General features: G+C 46.6%; 1 protein-coding gene across 1 annotated transcript in view; it reads left to right on the forward strand.

The window, feature by feature from the left end:
- TMEM164 (transmembrane protein 164) overlaps positions 1-23,021 on the forward strand; it is a 338,857-nt gene that overhangs the window by 221,533 nt on the left and 94,303 nt on the right. Inside the window, exon 3 of the mRNA XM_078688797.1 lies at positions 11,369-11,435. Within this exon, the coding sequence (XP_078544923.1) occupies positions 11,369-11,435 (67 nt within the window). The remainder of the gene's footprint in view (positions 1-11,368; positions 11,436-23,021) is intronic.

The following is a 23,021-nucleotide window of genomic DNA, read 5'->3' on the forward strand; positions in this document are numbered from 1 at the left end:
AAGCTTGAAAACAGCTTGAAACATTGAAAGAACATATTTGAACCAGTGATGCTGTGGTTGCGCTGAGTGATGCTGTGGTTGCGCCGAGTGATGCTGTGGTTGCGCCGAGTGATGCTGTGGTTGCGCTGAGTGATGCTGTGGTTGCGTTGAGTGATGCTGTGGTTGCGCTGAGTGATGCTGTGGTTGCGCTGAGTGATGCTGTGGTTGCGCTGAGTGATGCTGTGGTTGCGCTGAGTGATGCTGTGGTTGCGCTGAGTGATGCTGTGGTTGCGCTGAGTGATGCTGTGGTTGCGCTGAGTGATGCTGTGGTTGCGCTGAGTGATGCTGTGGTTGCGCTGAGTGATGCTGTGGTTGCGCTGAGTGATGCTGTGGTTGCGCTGAGTGGTGTGTGCATTGGTGGAGCTTAGTGGGTGCATTGGTGGAGCTGTGTGGTGGGTGCATTGGTGGAGCTTAGTTGGAGCATCGGTGGAGCTGTGTGGTGGGTGCATCGGTGGAGCTGTGTGGTGGGTGCATCGGTGGAGCTGGGTGGTGGGTGCATCGGTGGAGCTGGGTGGTGGGTGCATCGGTGGAGCTGGGTGGTGGGTGCATCGGTGGAGCTGGGTGGTGGGTGCATCGGTGGAGCTGGGTGGTGGTTGCATCGGTGGAGCTGTGTGGTGGGTGCATCGGTGGAGCTGTGTGGTGGGTGCATCGGTGGAGCTGTGTGGTGGGTGCCTCGGTGGAGCTGTGTGGTGGGTGCCTCGGTGGAGCTGTGTGGTGGGTGCATCGGTGGAGCTGTGTGGTGGGTGCATCGGTGGAGCTGTGTGGTGGGTGCATCGGTGGAGCTGTGTGGTGGGTACATCGGTGGAGCTGTGTGGTGGCTGCATCGGTGGAGCTGTGTGGTGGCTGCATCGGTGGAGCTGTGTGGTGGCTGCATCGGTGGAGCTGTGTGGTGGCTGCATCGGTGGAGCTGTGTGGTGGCTGCATCGGTGGAGCTGTGTGGTGGGTCGTTCGGTGGAGCTGTGTGGTGGGTCGTTCGGTGGAGCTGTGTGGTGGGTCGTTCGGTGGAGCTGTGTGGTGGGTCGTTCGGTGGAGCTGTGTGGTGGGTCGTTCGGTGGAGCTGTGTGGTGGGTCGTTCGGTGGAGCTGTGTGGTGGGTCATTCGGTGTAGCCGTGTGGTGGGTGCATCGGTGGAGCTGTGTAGGTGGAGCTGTGTGGTGGGTGCATCGGTGGAGCTGTGTGGTGGGTGCATCGGTGGAGCTGTGTGGTGGGTGCATCGGTGGAGCTGTGTGGTGGGTGCATCGGTGGAGCTGTGTGGTGGGTGCATCGGTGGAGCTGTGTGGTGGGTGCATCGGTGGAGCTGTGTGGTGGGTGCATCGGTGGAGCTTAGTGGGTGCATCGGTGGAGCTGTGTGGTAGGTGCATTGGTGGAACTTGGAGCATCGGTGGAGCTGTGTGGTGGGTGCATCGGTGGAGCTGTTTGGTGGGTGCATCGGTGGAGCTGTGCTGGGTGCATTGGTGGAGCCGTGTGGTGGGTGCATTGGTGGAGCTGTGTGGTGGGTGCATCGGTGGAGCTGTGTAGGTGGAGCTGTGTGGTGGGTGCATCTGTTGAGCTGTGTGGTGGGTGCCTCGGTGGAGCTGTGTGGTGGGTGCCTCGGTGGAGCTGTGTGGTGGGTGCCTCGGAGCTGTGTGGTGGGTGCCTCGGTGGAGCTGTGGTGGGTGCATCGGTGGAGCTGTGTGGTGGGTGCATCGGTGGAGCTGTGTAGTGGGTGCCTCTGTGGAGCTGTATGGTGGGTGCCTCTGTGGAGCTGTGTGGTGGCTGCATCGGTGGAGCTGTGTGGTGGCTGCATCGGTGGAGCTGTGTGGTGGGTGCCTCGGTGGAGCTGTGTGGTGGGTGCCTCGGTGGAGCTCTGTGGTGGGTGCCTCGGTGGAGCTCTGTGGTGGGTGCATCGGTGGAGCTTAGTGGGTGCATTGGTGGAGCTGTGTGGTGGGTGCATTGGTGGAACTTAGTTGGAGCATCGGTGGAGCTGTGTGGTGGGTGCATCGGTGGAGCTGTGTGGTGGGTGCATCGGTGGAGCTGTGTGCTGGGTGCATCGGTGGAGCTGTGTGCTGGGTGCATCGGTGGAGCTGTGTGCTGGGTGCATCGGTGGAGCTGTGTGCTGGGTGCATCGGTGGAGCTGTGTGCTGGGTGCATCGGTGGAGCTGTGTGCTGGGTGCATCGGTGGAGCTGTGTGGTGGGTGCATTGGTGGAGCTGTGTAGGTGGAGCTGTGTGGTGGGTGCATCTGTTGAGCTGTGTGGTGGGTGCCTCGGTGGAGCTGTGTGGTGGGTGCATAGGTGGAGCTGTGTGGTGGGTGCATAGGTGGAGCTGTGTGGTGGGTGCATCGGTGGAGCTGTATGGTGGGTGCCTCGGTGGAGCAGTGTGGTGGGTGCATCGGTGGAGCTGTGTGGTGGGTGCATCGGTGGAGCTGTGTGGTGGGTGCCTCGGTGGAGCTGTATGGTGGGTGCCTCGGTGGAGCTGTGTGGTGGCTGCATCGGTGGAGCTGTGTGGTGGCTGCATCGGTGGAGCTGTGTGGTGGGTGCCTCGGTGGAGCTGTATGGTGGGTGCCTCGGTGGAGCTGTGTGGTGGCTGCATCGGTGGAGCTGTGTGGTGGCTGCATCGGTGGAGCTGTGTGGTGGGTGAATCGTTAGAGGGAATGAATCTGTACTTGGAGGAAGTGGGGAGAAAATCGGTAGGGGATAGGTAGAGCTTGAGCCAGGAGAGAAATGCATCTACAAGCGGCTTGCCAATAGTGAGAATACAAAGCTTCACACACGAAGCAGAGCCGAGGAGTTTGACAGAAACAAAGGTCACTCCGGGAATGGGTACAAAGCAAAAAAGTTTTTCATGAAACAAGAGAGTAAACTGGCAGTGGAACTACCCAGATTACCGGAGCAGTTTTGAGTTTCTTAGCACACCTCCGCCTGAGCCCGCATTCAAGGAAAGATCAAAATGTCAAACAAACATGGGCACTCTTCATATGCAGCCGCCTCTTCCTCAAGATGTCAGCGCTGCATTGCTAGGCACTGCTCGTCAGACAATGTCCACAGGAAAAAAAGAAAATATATCCTTAAATGCACAATGAAAACAATTACGACTGGCAAGGTGATCTGCAATAACTATACTTACAGAGGGAAGGAATCTGTACTTGGAGGAAGTGGGGAAAAAATCGGTAGGGGATAGGTAGAGCTTGAGCCGGGAGAGAAATGCATCTACAAGCGGCTTGCCAATAGTAAGATTACAAAGCTTCACACACGAAGCAGAGGAGTTTGACAGAAACAAAGGTCACTCCCGGAATGGGTACAAAGAGAAGGGTTTAGTCGGAAGATTGATGGGAGTGAGTAAGGGTGACGAGAATAGGGTGAGGGAAAGCTAGAAGACATTCAACCAGAAAAGGAAAAGCTGCCATGTTAAAATAAACGCGAGACACTGCCTGGCGGCCGTGTAAAGGGAAAGTACGGCCGGCCTGGGCAGTGAAAGGGGAGGAGGGAGGAGAAATGCGAGTCACGGCAGCAGCAGCCTTTGATGTTGCCGCCGGCCGTGCAGTGAATAATTAGGGGAGGAGAAATGCCGGCTGGGGGAAGCTGAGATGCCTGTGGGAGGGAGGCTTTGATGTGCTGGTGGCTTTGATGTGCACGCGCTTTTTGCCAATGCGCTTGCGCATTGAGCTTGTTTTTCTCGGGCACTGCAACAAATCGCCGAGATGGTTAAGCTCTAGTTAAGCCACAATATAGCTTGCCAGCTATGCGCAAGCGCATCAGCAGGCGAGCCCTAAAAACAAAGAATGAAGGAGGAAAAGGCCACAGCCATCCCAGTTTGAAAAGGGTTGTCCGGGGTACAGATAGTACTGTTGGTCCCTCTCGTCCCGGATGTTAACTCTGGATATGAAGGGTGCGTTTTTATATTCTTCTTGTGACCTTAATTGAACAAATTAGTCTTAAAAAATGTGCAGCTGTGCCGCTGGCTGCATGCATGCATACATATGTCTATTTAAAGGGCCGGGTGGAAACAATGTTTACAGCACGCTTCCAAAAGCTGCTGGGGAGCAAAACAATTTAAGTGAATTATGATTTCTCGAGGGCAAGTCACACACCAATGCCTACTGTTAGTAAACAGTCTGTCAGAGTCCACTATAGTGGAAATAAATATGCAGAACGGAGCGTTGCTCCGTGAAACAGCCTGAAAGGCTAAAACGATGTTTATAGCCTATACAATAACTCAGCAGGTTAAGGGCTTCGAGACTTCACGCCGTGAAGTTGCGAAATAAGGAATATAAATCTTATATTTAATGTCTCAGCAAGAAGTATTTTAGTTGGGGGAACACCCTTCTTAATTACTGGAGGCGAGAGATGTGACAGAACACCTGGCTGTCGTAAAATGCTTCCCTCTTGAGTTTGCTTATTCTTTAGCATAGTTGAACGCTATATGACGAGAAAGGTCGCCTTTTACGGATGTAGGCCAGGTAAACAAATGGCAGTTGTGATAGGAAGCCACCTGTCGGCTGTTCTTTACACAGGCTGTGCATTATTACGTATAACTTAGTTGGTTCCCTGCCATCTTGCAGCCATAGTTTACTGAAAATGTTGCACGTATGTGTTCGCTTGTTCCTTATGTAGAGTTAAGCACTGTATGTAGTACAAGGAAAAGCATTAGACACACTGAAACATTTAGGGCACCGGATTTCTAAAGTTACGAACTGGAATTCCCCCCCCCCCCCCCCCCATTGCTCATAAAGTTTTACAATTGAGGCAGATCATTTTTATTTACTTTTTATGTTGTACATTACGTGCAGTGATTTAAAAAATGGCACCATTATGAGCCTAGTCAGTGGTACGCTGGATTTGGCTTGTTCTGGTTAGCATTGTGCGTTTCATGAAAGGCATAAGGTGAATGCTTGGATCATCCTGTCAGGGTGGCATTAATAGATCCTTGATAAGAGACCAAGGTTTCTATGAAGGACAAACCCTTGTCGATATTGTATTACAACAGGGTTTGCTCGTTCTCGATTTGCGTTGAGTTATATATGCTTTTTTAAAGTAATGAGGTATAGGCCAGAATCACCTAGTGAAGAGTTAGCTAGTTTGTACTCCAGGATTGAGGAATTCTCTTTCTCTAGTGGGAGCAGTTTGATGGCTCTGGATAGTACAGCTGCCAACGCCACAATAATCCGAGAGTGTCACCCCTGAGAAATTTCTTTGGGGGACCGGAAAGCAGGCCGCCGCCTACAGAACAGTTTGCTGAAACAGGCAGCCAATTATAGGAAAAATAACAAAACCCTGCATTTTGTTTTCCCTGTTCAAACCTTCAAACATAGCCATGCAGTTGCAGATATGCGTGTTTAAGCGCCTGACATCAGTATAGCAAATCAGGAATGGGATAATGCAGCTGTGACATAGGGTTGTTTTTTGAAAGATGTTTTGGAAGTGGTACAATCCCCTCACACATCTATTTAACTATTTGTTGGCCTCGATGTTTAGTAACAATTATGTAGGCTGAGGTTAACTTAATGCATTTTTAACAAGTTCTGAATTTGTAGGCAACAGACCATAGCAAAAAAAAGTGAAACTACAAATCCCAGAATGCAATAGGTGTTGGCTACAAAAGCCACAGCTGGCTAAAGTTCTAACACAGTATTATGAGAAACCGGTTACTTCTGACAAGAGCTCGTCACCTGGCTTGAAATGACACGAAGCTGAAGCAAAGAAACCATTCAAAAGTTTAAATTCCTGACGGTGGCAGAAGTGGGTCATGGCTGGTACAACCATCTAAAAGTAAAAAACTTCACAGAAGCAGGACAATGCGTTTGTTCTTTGGAGAACCAAATAGTTTTTATTCCACGAGTTAATTTAAGTTAATTGAGAATATGCATATTGCAAATTTTGATGGGAAAGCCATTCAATCAGAATCCTTATTTTTAATGCAGTGTGTGTGTATAGTCATGAGATAGTTGCCATGTGGCAGTGAGGTGTGTGACTAATACTATCAGTCCCAGCTTTATAGCAAACAGCAGTTCACATTCTGGGTGCTATATTTGCATTGTTCCTACTGGCAGATTGGCTGTTAATCATATCAGGCCAGTTCTAGTTGGGACAGCCATATTAAATGCCTCAAGTCCAATCACATAGTAATGTATTACAGCACCACGTTGTAGTGATAATGTTCTTTATTACCAACAATGAAGTTAAATGTGTTTCTTAAGCAGTGTGATGCAACCCCTAACTGCCAAGCAAACAATGCTAGCATTTACAGCCATTTCATCACACCTTTTACGAAGAATGCTTGTACAATCCAGCTGGGAACATGCGAGGCTTGAACAGCAGTTATAAAGTCACTTTCCGGAAGAATCGTTTTGACTTTTTGTAGAAGAGAGAGCGGGTACCAGACCTTCTTTGTTATTTTGGCAAAGTGGTGCTTGAGGGTGAGGTTGGTGTCCAGTTGGATCCAAGCGATGTGGCATTTGATGAGAATTGGGGTTCACAGTTGTCAAGGTTCATGTCATTCAGCCAGGTTTGTACTGTAGCTTGTTTGTTCTTGGCAAAAAATTGGAATTCTGCCTTGGTTCAGTTGAGCTTCAGGCAGGCGCTGAGCATCCAGACCTGGATTATGTGTAAGCAGTGTTTGATGTCTGAAGAAGAGGGGATTTTCAAGTGGAGTGTGCATTATCTGCATATTGGTGAATCTTGCTGCAATTATTACATGGTAGAGCACCAAGTGGCTCCATGTAGCGGTTAAAGGTGACCAGGGACAGTATAGAATCCTAGGGGACTCCACAGGCAATAGGGATCTTTTTTGAGCTGGAGGTGCCCATGTGAAGATTAAACTGGTGTTGGGTGGAAAGTTAGAAGGAGAACCAGTGAAGTACCTTGCCAGTGAATGAACTTTCAAGACTTGAGCTTGTAAAGGTGGGGTGGGCTACTGTGTCGAAGACAGCGGAGTGGACCAACAACATAAAGAAGCAGGGGTCATCTTCATCTGTCATCAAGAGGGTATCATCTATGATGTGTAAGGTAGCGGTCTCCATGCTGCATTGTGATCTGACGGCAGATGAGTAGTCGTGTTGGAGATGGTTAGCATTGATGTTATCTTAGAGTTTGACATAGACTGCTTCTTAGGCCAAAGCCCACCAGACAGTGCAGCTGTCTGATTTGCTAAAGACTTCTTGGGGACATTCAGAAAGCCTCCCTAGAAATGCATTCGGCCTATTGCTTACCATTGTCTTTCTGGTTTGTAACTAATATTTTCTGATTTTAGAACCAACCGTATGCTTTGGCTACCTACCCCTCATGATTTTAGGAGCATTTATAAACAATAGGTAAGCCCAGATGGTCACAGCCATTCATTGTAGGTGACCAAATCATGGTTTCCAACTGTTCTAGGACTTTCATCTTATCTTCTAGTCCGCATAAAGGGCTACAACATCTCACCAGGGGTAGCAAGTGCTATACAAATGCAGTTACAATACAACGCCACATATAACCTAAAACTAATGTTATAACACTCAGCGGTCAGACAATTGTAGTTCGTACAGGCTGCATAATAATACCCGGTTACTGTTTGGCATGCTAATAAAACAGCACTGATATGGCTCACATCCACCCTCCAGTACTGTATCAGTCCACAGCAATTGACCACCCATTACCACTTGATTAAGCATGGATTAACTGAAAAGATCTACCACATGCTGCTGACCAACCGGGGGCTCTAATTTAGTTAACCACTGCAAGTCCCAACTAGCTACTTATTATCGCTGCTTCATGACATCTCACATTGATGCAGTGCAAGAAATTCTACAAGATCAAGAGCATTCTGCTGTGTTTTCATCTGATAAATTGTATGATGGTACATCTACTTATGACAAAATGTTTTATTTTCAACATTACGGTCATCATTTTCTGCATAAAGCAAGTATTCCATGTGCTGTTTACAATTATTCAGAACATTCCCCTACACCACCACGGGGTAGTTTGAAAACAGTTGCACAGAAGTTTGCTTATTTTTCTGGTTACGATGCATCTGACCCTGCCTCAAAATATAGTGTAACAGGGAACAACGGTTCCTGTGGACTATGTATACAATATTTAATAATTAAAAAGCTCACTGGCATATATTCATGGGAATGGATTGTCGGAGAAGGAATAAAAATCATACACACGTGGGTTTCCAAAAGTTCTTTTACCAAGCTTTATTCACTCTTTGCGTCATGAAGTCAAACAGACAGTGTGCTCAGTGTCCCAAGTGAACGAGAACCTAAAAATGGGGTGACAGTTTGCGACATAGAAGGTTTCAGTTTGTACAAGATGACCACATGTTAGTATAATCAATATATTAACAGCCTTCTTACACAATAGTAGAGGCCGTGAAAGTGGTTCGTTTGACATACGTGTCAACCGCGTTTCGACCTCAAGGGCAATTAAGGAGTTTCATCAGGACCAAACAATGCAGAACATTTGACTGTAAGTGTGAAGGTTGCACACCAATAAAAATGTGCGACTCAAGACAAGTGTAAAGAAAAAAATATTCACAGAGGGGCCCAGCCAGACGCCCAAAGTGAGGGAGAAGAGAGGACTGACAGTCCTATCATGTATGGGTACAGCGTTCCCTTTAGTGGTTGGTACACAAGGGTACGGTCAGATATCCATCCAGTAGGGAGATGTCAATCCATATGTATACTTTCAACTGGCTGATAGAGGTTGCTTGGTTTCAATCTATTGATCCGTAAATCATCCATCGATTAGTGAAGATGCGTCCGGTATTCTGAATACACAAAAAGCGGCTGCAAAAGCCAGCCCGTCAATGTAGGGAGAGGGCAAGACGATGCGCCCTTCTCCTCTGAAGCCGTCAGTGCCGTGTGTCAATGTCCATGTCAATTCACATTCGGCACTGACGGCTTCAGAGGAGAAGGTGATTGGGCAGTAAAACAAGGGTTCTTCTTAGTAGCCCTCCTTTTGTCCCTTTGTTAACAGGATGGTGGGCCAATTGTGAAGAACAGTAGTGGACATACCACAGCCTGGTCTTCTAAACACAGTGCTGCTTCTCATCGCGGATAATGCTAGCCTTCAGGCAAAAACCCCAAAAGTCATGGGGATTTTACAAGCGGTCTTTGAAGTGTTTTTGTATCAGGAATTTAAAGGAAGGTGATCAAGATGAGGCTGTCGTTAAAAAGGAAATGTTGGTGGGGTCAACCTTGTAGAATGCGTTGCTGGTATTTGAGGGTTAAGATTCTTCATACCAGGTTCCTGGATTAGCCAGGCTGCAAAAAAGTCCTAGAAGAGCCTGCAAGGAAACTGCTGAATAATAATTCTGATTTTGAAGGTTCAGCATTTAAAAAAAAGCTCTAGAAGTGTGCAAAGGTGGACTGCAATGGCTGCATTATACAAGGTAGAAATGTGGTACTAAAGTGCAGAAGAAAACTATTATCTGTGCCCCCGAGAGCTCTTGCGCAGTATTTCGAGCATGTATGCCTGATAGTCAGCAGTTGAGAGCAAGAACTTTCAGTTATTGGTAGAAGCTCTAGTGAAATTCACGCTCAAGGGTATATCGAAAGGTAGCTGAACAGGACGAGCTGCATAATGATACTGTAGCCTGAATATGTGGAGAAAAACCTACATTGAACTGGAGCATCATCTAATTTGAGGAAACGGCAGAGCATATAGAAAAGTCAGGGTGCAGTTTAAAAAAAATAAATAATAATTATAGAAACATCATGCTGCCCTAGGTGGAAACAATACCCAGGGAAAACCTTCTTTGGATTTTAATTTCAATTTTATATGTTTCACCGCTTTATAATGCATTCTGTAAGGGACAGCTCCCTTTTACATCTAAGGTGATGAGGCGGTATACAACCTTTACAACGCAACTTTTACAACGACCTACCATTACCACGCATTTTTTACAACGCAGGATCCATTACAACGCATACCATTACCACGCATGTATTTACAACGCAGGTACTTTTACAACGCATACCATTACAACGTAAGTATTGGTAAGTATATTATTTTATTAAAAATATTATTTGGGTTTTTTGGTAAAGGGGTATTTTTAGGGTTCAGGCTCAGTTTTGGGTTTTTGGGTAAAGGGGTATTTTTAGGGTTCAGGGTCAGTTTTCAGTTTTTGGGTAAAAGGGTATTTTTAGGGTTCAGGGTCAGTTTTCAGTTTTTGGGTAAAGGGGTATTTTTAGGGTTTAGGGTCAGTTTTCAGTTTTTGGGTAAAGGGGTATTTTTAGGGTTTAGGGTCAGTTTTCAGTTTTTGGGTAAAAGGGTATTTTTAGGGTTCAGGGTCAGTTTTCAGTTTTTTGGGTAAAGGGGTATTTTTAGGGTTCAGGGTCAGTTTTCAGTTTTGGGGTAAAGGGGTATTTTTAGGGTTCAGGGTCAGTTTTCAGTTTTTGGGTAAAGGGGTATTTTTTGGGTTCAGGGTCAGTTTTGGGTTTTTGGGTAAAGGGGTATTTTTAGGGTTTAGGGTCAGTTTTGAGTTTTTGGGTAAAGGGGTATTTTTAGGGTTCAGGGTCAGTTTTGAGTTTTTGGGTAAAGGGGTATTTTTAGGGTTCAGGGTCAGTTTTGGGTTTTTGGGTAAAGGGGTATTTTTAGGGTTCAGGGTCAGTTTTGGGTTTTTGGGTAAAGGGGTATTTTTAGGGTTCAGGGTCAGTTTTGGGTAAAAGGGTACAGGGTAAAAATTAAATATAATTAAATTTAAATTACATTAAATTAAATTGATTAAATTAAATTAATTAAATTAAATTACATTAAATTAAATTACATTAATTAAATTAAATTACATTATATTAATTTTAATTAAATTACATTTTAAAAAATATTATATACTTACCAATACTTACGTTGTAATTGTATGCGTTGTAAAGGTATATGCGTTGTAAATACATGCGTGGTACTTCGTTGTAATGGATTCTGCGTTGTAAAAATTGCGTGGTAATGGTAGGCGTGGTAAAAGTATGCGTTGTAACGTCATACATCCGATGGTGTAGCGCAAGATAACCTTATGGGTCTTGGCAACAATAGGAAGCAGAGACTATTGTGCGTTTTAGTTCACTCTTTAGTCAGCTTCTTTGCCAAGGGAGTTAGACCAATACAGGGGAACATGAGGCTATTATCTGCAGAATATCCAGTTGTAACAATTTCGTAAACAAGGTTAGAGAAGCAGAAAGTAGCAGGTGAGTCTAGGCTGTGGATCCGGTTATACATACTACATTTTTAATTGTGCTCGTATTTTTGATTATTGAAGTAACGCAGCTCAGATCAAACAAGTGTTTTTTGGGTGTTTCTCACTGATGTAATTGATTTTGATTGCTGGTGAAAATCTCCATTGATATTAATTAAATTCTGTTGTTTTCTTTGGCCAGACTTCAGATGCACATGTTGAATGGAGCTCTGTTAGCGCTGTTATTCCCTGTTGTGAACACCCGTCTGGTGAGTACATACTGTTCCTTTCTCTATCTTCTGTGTTCAAAGGGTTGCTCTTCTGTTCCATACTGTAGTTCCCATGAGAAAAGCTATTGATATAGAAGGGTATTTTGATTTCTAGAGCCCTTTGCAGAATGTGCACTAACACGAGAGTAGAATCTGTTATTTACAGCGGCTCCTCCGGTAAGGCGAAGGAGTGTCGCCCCACTGCTCTATGAGCAGGTTAAAAAGGAAAAAATAAAACTATTATAACGCATTGTTATTACCATTTGTTTTTCATTCATAGCTCAGCTTTTTTCGTGCGGGCGGAGCTGGCTGTGACAGAAGCTCGGGGAGAAGTTGTGAGCACTCTGTAAGTGCACATGGCGGTTTGGCCGGCCATCTCGAGCCGGCCAAACAGTCATGCGCACTTTGCATGTTCTCTACCAGGCTGTATTGCAGAGCCTGATGGAGTACATGCCCAGCCTCCCACTATCTCTCGGAGTGCCAAACCACGACCCTCAGACCAATCTCAATGCTGCTTTCAACAGCGTTGTTATTGGCTAGGGGAGTCTGAAAGCCTCCTGCTCCCGCCCCTGGAGTCTTGGAAGCGTGCAAAGAGGACTCCGAGGCGACCGTAGGAAGGCAGGTAAGTGAGCTTAAAAAAAGTATTTTCATTCCCTCCCCTCACAGCCCCCTCTGCCATTAACGCCTTAACCGCGGCAGACATTCCGCCACGGTGCGGGGAGTTCCATTGAGTGGGCGGGGCAGCGTCGGCCAGCAGATGTGCCCAGCACTACAGAGGTACTGCTCGCATCGGCCGACAGAAGTTAGGGAAGGGGTTAAGTAGCAGCCGCCACTGCCCATTCCTGTGGTGCTAAAGACCAATCAGTGAGGTTCCATGGGTGGAGGGCATTCAGAGTTTTTAATGGTATTTCTTTAATCGGAGTTTTAAATAATTGTGGTATCAATCTGCTTGTAAGCACTTCAAGGCATAAAGAGCTTAAAGGTCATCTGCCCAATATGTTTTGGTTTACTAAAAAAAACCTGTGAAAGACAGACTAAGAAAGCATGTATTGTTCGCCACAAGGGCCAAATCACTATAGATTCTAAATGTATTTGCATATAAGTGCAAGTGCAGATAATCACCACGGTCAGGAATCCTGACTACTTCATCTGTGGTGTTACATCTCACTGTACAATAGTATAGTAGAGCATGAAAGAGCCAAAGTGGGATGGGTCCATACACAAAATGACCTGCAGTATATTGTCTTTATTAAATATGAGTGGTGTGTGCCCATACACTAAAGATGGAGAATGCCAGAGGAGGAAAGAGAGGTGTTTAAAATAAAGAAATATAAAAAGTCTGTCTTTTCTACACACTGCAGTAGGTTACCTACCTCTGTTTGGTTTCAAGCATATGTAACGTTCTAAAGCATCTATTGAAATGTATATTTTTAAAAAGCTTTTTAAAGCTGCCACACACTACTGTGATGTATTTTAATTGAAGTTTGCATATTATTTTAAGTTTGTTTTGTTGATGTGTTATGTTTGCTGTTTTCGAACAGTGGGGTAAGTTTCATTTGAAATCCAGCATATCTTGCTGTATGGATGTAGTAATTGTATCAAACGGACCTTTTTGATGTGAATTGTTGGATGTTCGCAAACAGTAGGGTCTGTTGGATTTGTATCCTTCATGTAACTTGTGGCCTGTATGTGTGACATCTGTGTTTTAGGTAACCCTGGGCAAAGCACTACGCTACGCGCGCGTAGTTTGCGAAGTTCGCGCTACTTTGCACTACGCGAACTGCACGTAGCACAGTGCAAACACGCGTAGCGTAGTGGTCATTTTTTGCTTGCTCGGGTTCCTCAACGTCAAGTTGGCGACCGCGAGCAAGCACAATGACATCCCGGCGAGACTTTTTCCTCGTTCGCGATCAGCAACATCAAGTTGACTATCGCGAGCGTGGAAAATAAACCTCCCGGTGAAATTCTCAACGCGTGGAGGTCGGGTTTCTCATTGCGTGTGGTCTCGTATGCTCGCGACCGCTCGCGATGAGAAACTACCAGTCCGCGTTGAGAAAGCTGCCGCTCGAGTAAAAATCTACTGGAGTGGCAGAAAACTACAGCTCGCACTGTGCAAGATGCCGTTTTCAACTATTGCACAGTGCCGGATGCTTGTCCGAACAGGGTACTATGCAGTTCGCGTAGTGCTACGCGTAGCTTGCGTAGTGCGAAGTGCACTTCGCGTAGCTACGCGTAGCGATACTTTGCGAACTACGCCAAGCCCTAGTTTAAGGGCCAGGGCTTCAACCACATGGCTTTTGTTCATATATTTAGTTTGACTCCGAACTTTGGATTAAATCTGAATTTTGCATTCAACAGAAGCGATTACCCAGTTTGTAGAAGGGATGACAGTTGGAGGTGTCGGGATTTTGCCCATGTTGCTTTTGTAATGTCTTTAGTTCGATGTCCATGAACATTGCAGTAATGTGATTTTTTTTGTCACCCTGCGTAAAGTGTGGCCTTTGCTTACATATTTGTGCGTGTGAGGTACGTGAGGCCTTGTATGGCAAGCTTCTGCTTGGTTAGAATGTAATGTTTGCAACCACTACTATTCGCAAATATGTAAGTGCACTAAGGCAAATGTGGTGACATGATACATGCACAAGATACAATTAACATTGTTTGTGAAGGATTATCCTGTGAATTATTTTTTTAAACATCTGTGGACATGTGCACCTCCAGTGCATGTGCACTGAACTATTGTTTTGGCTAATAATTGAGAAACAACTGACCACAAATTTCCAAACCAAGGAAATGCACCAATTGGTGGAGTCCAGTCCTATGCGACTGCAAAATATACTGAACGTTTGTTCAATGTTTTATTTGTTCTAGATGAACGAATTTTATGTAATGTAATGCCTGTTTTGGAATGGATCCTATTTTCTAATTCTCTTAAGGAAATGAGGAGTACAAATAGTTTTTAAAAGGGTCAATTGACTCCACTGCTGTGAAATGGATCGAGTTATGTTTGATCACACAATACATTGCAAAGGTTTTTATTAATCATACAATAAAGATTTACCACTATGTTTGTACATGGTGTTGCCTATGGCTGTTTCTATGTTTCTTTGCAACATGAATGGATTTTAAACCCTTCTAGTCTCCTTAGAGCTTTTGCTTTAACCTCAGCTCAACTTGGTCTGTAATTAAAATATAAATATGGAATTTCCTTTTTTTTGTTGTAGTTTTATATAGTCATATTCGACCCAAAAGTGTTGGAGCACTCTACATGAACACCAGTTACATTACACAAGGACACATTAATTTGTTTTTTTATTTAGGCATGTAGTGATCTGGCCAGAATCACAGAATGCTCAACCATCTGCGAGACTCGAAACTGGTTCCCCAGTGAAAAAGTCGGCAGCTCTGGTTGTTATGCCATACTCTCTCTCTGTTTTTCTTATGCAGTGAAATGTCCATCATCATCTACAAAGGCACCTCTGAAACACACACCGTCTCTGCCTCTCTCTTTTTCTTGTTCTCTCCCTCCCTCCTTATGGTTGAGATCTACGTAAATTTTAAAAAATCACTGAAATTGGCAAGGTACGATTATCGGCACCACTTTGCCCTCCCTTTTCGAATGCAAATCTCTCTGCTGAAGCATGGCCCTAGCGTGTTGTGGTTTTAGCAAAGTGTTCTCAAGGTGCCATCTGTCCAGCAAGGCCAGCGGCGAGAAAAATATAGACTAGTGGCCAGTAACATTGGGTGAGTCTTCAAACTAGGAAAGACACCAGCCAATTGATTTGTTAAAGATGTGAGATACAAGTCAAAAAATGACCTCTCTACGTGTAGATTGTTGATTTTTGAATTGTTAACATTAGCACCAAAAATTTGATTTACGCCAAACTGTACAAAAAAAGTACCCATTCTGGAAAATGTGCACGCTATGTTTGGTTATAATGTCTAGTAGTTTGGGCTGAATGGAAAACATAAATTAACATTAAAGGATTTCATGCCTTACTCCCCCACATTTTTTATGATTTTAAAAGACACTAAATTTTGATTTCATCAAAAAAGTACAGCGAGACACATATGCGTGAATATTATACAATTAGAATAAACCTATCTATATTGATCTATTGGACATTTTAAAAGAAATACAGAACTCCAAGAATAGGTCCTAAATCTCGTGACGCATTCAGTTCATGTTCTCATTCCGACAGGAACTCCTTTACAATCCACCCAAATTGTAAATTTCTTGAAGCGACAATTGCACCAACTGATATAGCTTACCATTATTAAAAACAGTGGTTTTTTTGCTAGCATTTTTCGAGTCCCGTTATCCACTAATATGTTCCTACCTAAGATGATACCAGACAATCTGTAAAACCTGAATGCCCAGATGTCCTTCATCATGCTACTTTCCACATGCAAGGTATTTATTCTATCTTTACCCTTCCCACATTTCCTACAGCCATTGCCCTCCATAAAATGCAACCTGGCCAATTTAGTAGAAGTACCTAACCAAGCGTAACTTTGGATCTGGTCTTTTTTCTGTCTCATCTCATAAGGCTTTCTGCAGTTCTTCTTCTCCCAGTGAATATGAACTTGGAGATGTTAATGGCACACCCTTTAAAGTGTCTTCCTGAACTGCTATAAAACCCCCTATGCCAAATTTGGAACCTGTATTAGATATACATTCAAAGTTTCTGGTACACACAGTGCAGATGCATCAATAAGTTCAAAGGGAAGAACAAAAAAACGAAAACAGTATTTCCCACTGAAGACAAAATAAATCATAAAATACAGAGATATGATTGCGTCTACCATTCTTCCCTTTTGGCAAATGTTTGCCCAGGCGCCCGTCGTCTACCAGCCTACAATGTGGAGGAGCCTTATTGAGACGTCTAAGAGCATCAGCAGATGGTCTGCATGTCACCAGATCAATTATCGAATTCATTAGCTGGATTAGAGGAGACTTAAGTGGAGTGAAAGTGGTGCCCTGTCCTTTGGAGAGTCCTTGTGGGCTTTTACGGACATTAGTTTGCATTAGCCCAGCAGTCCTCAGGACTGAGCTGTTAATAATTGCTCCCCATTAGCCCTTTTTGTGACCAAAAAAGGCAGGTCTTTGGAGGCAAGTGATTTGTTAATTAATCCTTCCTTTTATGCCTGGATGTGTAGATGGATAGCAGGAACCATGCCAATGTACTGGTAATGAGTTTCTGTATTAAGTGCTTTCCAAGTGCTTGTTTACCTTCTCATGGAGTGGCTTATCCGTAGTTTTATAGACACGGTGTTTATGCACCATACTATACAGGATACCCTGAACCTCCACAAAACGTATACCAATATGAATACCAGTGTGACGATGCAAGGAGATGACATTAGCGTCTATACCCAGAATCAAATTGAAGATTTCAGTTCCTTGTTTCATTGGGTTAGGCGTCTCAGCCCTACATGCGGTGTAATAGCTATGATCTGAGGAAAATTAAGCATTTATTTCAGTTTGTTAAATTGTTTTGTAGGATTTGAGACATGTGCAGTTTTTTCCATCCTCAGACATCAGATCTTGGAAGGGAGATCACCGCTCTTTATGCTCATGATCACCCACATGAGTTTGACATCATAAAACATGGATATTTCATAAGGTCGTAATTTACCAGATCCAGGTTTATTCCTTTGGTCTACGAGTTTGGTTATACAATATATATGCCATGCCACATATGATTCTTGTTTCAGGAAGAAGTTTATTTTTGCCTCTAATGCAAAAACTTCTAAAAACAAGTTCCTAGCCTGTGTCAGGTGTCATGATGTTTTGTTCAAGTGTGAAGCTATCAACTGAGGATTGTTAGCCATATAATTTAACTAGTGCTCTGAGGCAGGTTAAAATATGCAATAATGAGGTGAAACATTCTTGTCAGCAACTCTGCCCTAAATTGTTGTCATAAGTTCCAGTGAATCATTGGTTTACTGCATTTCCTAGCTCAGGCCTAATTTAAAAGAAATCTATTTAAAATACTGTAAGGTTCGAGGCATGTGGGCTGCTAAATTCATATCTATTGCATAGATCGCCGCCTAGTGTTGGGTCCGGATGATTGCACATTGTTGTCCTGGAAGAGTCTTCGAAGTATCACGAGATAGGTGGCTCCTCCCCTGGACTACAGTGCGCATGGGCATCGACTCCATCACCAGATTGTTTTTTTCCGCCATTGGGTTCGGATGTGATTTCGACGTCTCCTTGTCGGAATCGAAAAACTTACTTCCTTAAGGCCAAAAGGCCTTCTCTATTGGCGTCGGTATTGTTTGCGATCGGTCCCGAGCATCGTCCGACTCTTCGTGTCGGAATTCTGCGGAGTACTTTACTCTTCGGACATCGAGGCCCTGTACTCGCAGCAAGACCCCGACGACCTGATCATGGAACGAACTCCGTTCAAGTGCTGCCCCGTCTGTGGATCCAAATATCCACACATCGACGTGCACCCAGTCTGTAATAAATGCCTCTCGCCGGACCACGACGAGGACAACTGCATGGCCTGCTCAAAATTCAGGTCCAAGAAAACACTCAAGCATCGGCGCGCGGCGCGCCTCGAGGCCCAGCGAGCGGCTCCGGCACCCGATGACATCTTCTACGACCCCGCAGAGGAAGGCGGAAGCCATCATCTTGAAATTTCACCGCCGTCGACGGAGGTCGAGCCCGATCCAGACGAATACATCGAAGAACAGGGCCAAGACCTTGAATACGTCGAGGAGGTAGGGGACGACGAAGAAGTCTATGGGGCCGCGGAAGATAGCTCAGAGGAAGAGCTATGCCCCGAACATTACATGCCTCAGGCTCAGGTCACGGGATCGCCACTCGGCCTTACCCACGACCCTGCACCGCTATCCCCAGCCCCGCCTTCTGGCCCGGTCACGGATTCACCGGCAGAGCCGCCATTGCCCGTATCGAAAACGAAACCGCAACCGTTGCAGGCGACATCGTCAAAGATGGCCGACGTCCCACCTAAAACAAAACCGAAACCATCGGTCTCGACAACACCTAAGATGGCCGACGTCCCGGCGAAAACGAAACCGAAACCTACGGCTTCGACTACATCTAAAATGGCCGATGTCCCAGCCAAATTAACAAAGCCTGCTCCATCTTCGACTCCGTCGCCCTCAGGCCCTCCGAAGTCGAAGAAGGCTGTCGAGTCACCAGCGCCACAGACGGTGGTCAAGGACACGTCCTCCAAGAAGGTAGTCCATCACGTCTCGACGGCTGCAGCGTCGACCACCAAATGAAGCGAAGTCCACTAAGGCCCACGACCCGAAAGCCGGAGGCACTGCGCATCGGCACAAGGATGCCGGATCTGCATCAACGGCGTCGGCGCCTCAGTCTACCACAGGGCTGCGAACCGTAGGAGTCGAGGATTCATCGGTGGCCCCTTCAACCACGCCGAAGTCCTCCGAAGCGGACGAGCATGAAGCGTCGGCTGCCAAACCCTCGGCTTCCTTCACAAAACAAGTCGCCGACTCCCTCAAACGTATTCGGGACAAATCTCTGCCGTCGGCGTCTACCGCGCCATCGGATCCGAGACCGGTGGACACACCTGCAAAGTCGTCCTCCAAGCTTCTCTACACTCTACCACCAAAGGTGGCGCCGAAGGCGTTTGCACCCAGATCGGTGCCGAAAAACACTGAAACGTCGGAATATTCGACGCCCAGAGGACATTTGGCTCCACAACCAGCGTCGGAGGACCAAGCAGAGCATTACATCGATGCCCACACAGGGAAATTGACACTTTACAAAAGAAAGATCACTTCCCAGCCATTGGAGTCATATGTTATTCCACTAAAGAAGAAAACGCTACCACAGGACATACCTGCCCCTGTTGTACCTCTTCAGCCACCTCCGAGGAGGAGTCCATCACCTTCCCCCAACCAATCAGGGGGGGAGGATGATGACCAAGATGACCAATACAACTTCCCTGCTGGCAATGACCCTGATGTACAACAGGACCCATATGACGAGGCTGGGGACCAGGGAAGTCACCAAGTGATACTGGACCCACAGGGTTTTGGAAATCGTACGTCACCTACTGAGGATTCGGCGGCATTCAATGCTTTAATAGAGCGAGCAGCTGCAAATCATAATGTAGATATGCATGCTGACCCGGTGGAGGAAGATTTCCTGTTTGACACTTTCTCTGTCTCCGAAAGAACAGTTAAAACTCTTCCGATGTTAAAAGGGGTCCTTAAACATGCACCAGAGATCTTTAAGGAACCTACAAGGGCAAGAGTGGTAAACCCACGTATTGAGAAAAAATACAGGCCAGCACCTGGGGACCCTGCCTATATTCGGGGACAGTTGCCTCTAGATTCCTTGGTGGTCGCAAATGCCCGCAAGAGGGCCAACTCCCAAACGACGGGTGAAGCTCCTCCCCCAGACAAGGAGTCGAAAGTGCTTGAGGCATCCGGCAAGAGGGTGGCTGCGCAGGCTGCCAATGTCTGGCGTATAGCAAACACACAGGCACTATTGGCACGTTACGATAGGGCGCACTACGACACCCTAGAACAGCTCCTTCAACACCTACCTGATCAGTTTAAGGAAGCGGCCGAAATGCTCATATAAGAGGGAAAACTCATCTCAAACACAGCAATAAAGTGTGCGCTTGATGTGGCTGATACAGCGGCTAGGGGTATTAACACCAGTGTCATGCTGAGAAGACAGGCTTGGCTTCGCATATCTGGATTTAAGCCCGATATTCAGACAACAATCCTCAATCAGCCCGTCAATCCTGACAGACTGTTTGGTCCAGATGTTGACACCACCCTAGAAAAAATTAAAAAGGACAATGAGACTGCTAAATCGATGGGGGCACTTCAGTCTCAACAATTCAGGGGACACACTTTTCGTCGCTCAGGAGCGCGTGGTGTTACCAGAGGACAATTGGGTCAACAAACACAATTCACAAAAGGTGGTGCACAATCCTCGTACCCCAAACAGGGTAGAGGGGGTTACCGAGGCAACAGTGCCAAAGGCAGGGGCAGAGGGAACAACAACTCCCGTTCCTCTGCCGCAAACAAACAGTGACTCCCTGTCACTGCCCCCCGACCATCCAACACCTGTCGGGTGGAGACTCCAGCAGTTCCTGCCAGTCTGGACGTCCATCACCACAGACAGGTGGGTGAGAAAACTAATCCAGTACGGTTATCGTTTGGAGTTAACATCCACTCCTCCCAAAATTTCCCACAAGACACCGTCCTATGTCGGCAGAGCACTTGCACTTATTGCAGCAGGAAGTGCTAGTAATGCTGCAAAAAGGAGCAATAGAACTCGTGCCAGTGGAGGAGGAAGGAACAGGGGTCTATTCCCTGTACTTCCTCATCCCAAAAAAGGACGGATCCCTCAGGCCCATTCTGGATCTACGCCCTCTCAACATGTATATACTGTCAGAACACTTTCACATGCTGACACTGCAACAGATCCTTCCCCTTCTAAACCAAGGGGACTTCCTGGCAACCTTAGACCTCAAGGATGCTTACTTCCACATCCCACTCCACCCCTCCCACAGAAAATACCTCAGGTTCACCATTCAGAACAAGCACTATCAGTTCAAAGTCCTACCCTTCGGGGTGACTACTGCCCCCAGAGTGTTTACAAAGTGTCTGGCGACAGTGGCGGCGCACCTCAGGAGACAAAACATACATGTCTACCCGTACCTCGACGACTGGCTCGTTCAAGCAAAGTCGGAAAGACAGTGCGCCTCACACATGTCCCACACTATTCAACTCCTTCACAGCCTGGGGTTCTCGCTAAACTACCCAAAGTCGCACCTTCAACCGGCCCATGTGCGGCAGTATCTGGGCGCGACAATAAACACCCTGACTGCTATGGCTCAGCCAAACACAGTCAGAATCAACAGCATTCAATCGCTGATCCAAAGATTCAGACCGCAACACTCCCTGCCAGCGAGAGTGTTCATGCAGTTGATAGGCATGATGGCCTCCTGCATCTTCATAGTCCCGCACGTAAGTTGCACATGCGTCCCCTCCAAGAATGCTTAGCAAATCAATGGACACAGGCTCAGGGACAACTGACAGACCTAGTGTTGGTGACCGGTCGGGCATACAACTCTCTGCATTGGTGGAATCCACACAACCTTTGCAAGGGACGACCGTTCCAAGAGCCTGTGCCACAGATTGTCCTAACAATGGACGCATCTCTCCAAGGGTGGGGAGCGCATGTGCTCCACTACGCGGTGCAGGGACTGTGGTCAACCCAGCAACAACGATTGCACATCAACTACCTGGAATTGATGGCAATCTTCATGGCGCTCAAGTCCTTCAAAGTACATCTGTGCAACAAGGTCGTGTTGATCCGGACGGACAACATGACAGCCATGTACTACATCCAGAAGCAGGGGGGTACTCACTCGCCACAGCTGTCTCATCTGGCTCAGAGCATGTGGAAGTGGGCCATTCAGAGGAACATCTTCCTCATGGCAGAACACCTCCCGGGCAAGGACAATCAGATGGCGGATCTGCTCAGCAGATACAGCCATCAAATGCACGAGTGGGAGATCCATCCATCAGTACTCCACCCGTACTTCCTGCAGTGGGGTCATCCAGAGATAGACCTGTTTGCCACAAGGGAAAACGCAAAATGCCAACGCTTTGCTGCCAGGTTCCCTCACCCGGAATCGCAAGGGAATGCGATATGGATGAACTGGTCAGGCAAATTTGCGTACGCTTTTCCCCCAGCGCCTCTCATTCCGCTGGTGGCAAGAAAGCTAAAGCAACACTCGATGACTCTCATCCTGGGTGCTCCAACATGGGCACGCCAACCATGGTACACCACGTTTCTAGAACTTTCCGTGGTACCGCATCAAAGGCTGCATCTCACATCCAGGCTCTTGACGCAAAACCATGGCGACATTCAGCATCCAGATCCGCAACAGCTCAACCTGGCGATCTGGCTCCTGAGGTCTTAGAATTTGGCTACCTAAACCTGCCTCCAGAATGCATGGACATCATCCGGGAGGCAAGAAAGCCCACGACCAGAGCTTGCTATGCAGCGAAATGGAAGCGGTTTGTCATTTACTGTACTGACAACAAAATCAACCCGCTAGATGCATCCATTCCTAACATCATCTGCTATTTGTTACATCTCTACAAATGCAATCTGGCGTACGCTTCCATTCGGATACATTTATCCGCCATAGCGGCTTATCTCCAGAATAGGCAGCACCTCTCTGTTTTCAGGGTGCCTGCCGTTAAAGCCTTCCTGGAGGGACTGAAGCGAGTCATTCCTCCAAGAACACCACCAGCTCCAGTATGGAACCTCAATGTAGTCCTCACTAGGCTGATGGGCCCACCTTTCGAGCCACTGCACTCCTGCGAAATTCAATTTCTGACGTGGAAAGTGGCTTTTCTCATTGCTATCACATCGCTCAGACGTGTTAGCGAGCTGCAAGCGCTCACAATCCAAGAGCCATTCATCCAAATACATTCTAACAGGGTAGTGCTCCGCACTAACCCCAAATTCCTTCCAAAAGTGGTGTCACAGTTTCATATCAACCAAACTATTTACCTGCCTGCATTCTTCCAAAACCCACAAACGGTAGCAGA

The sequence above is a fragment of the Lissotriton helveticus genome, chromosome 4_1 (genome assembly GCF_964261635.1).
Source record: "Lissotriton helveticus chromosome 4_1, aLisHel1.1, whole genome shotgun sequence".
NCBI lineage: Eukaryota > Metazoa > Chordata > Amphibia > Caudata > Salamandridae > Lissotriton > Lissotriton helveticus.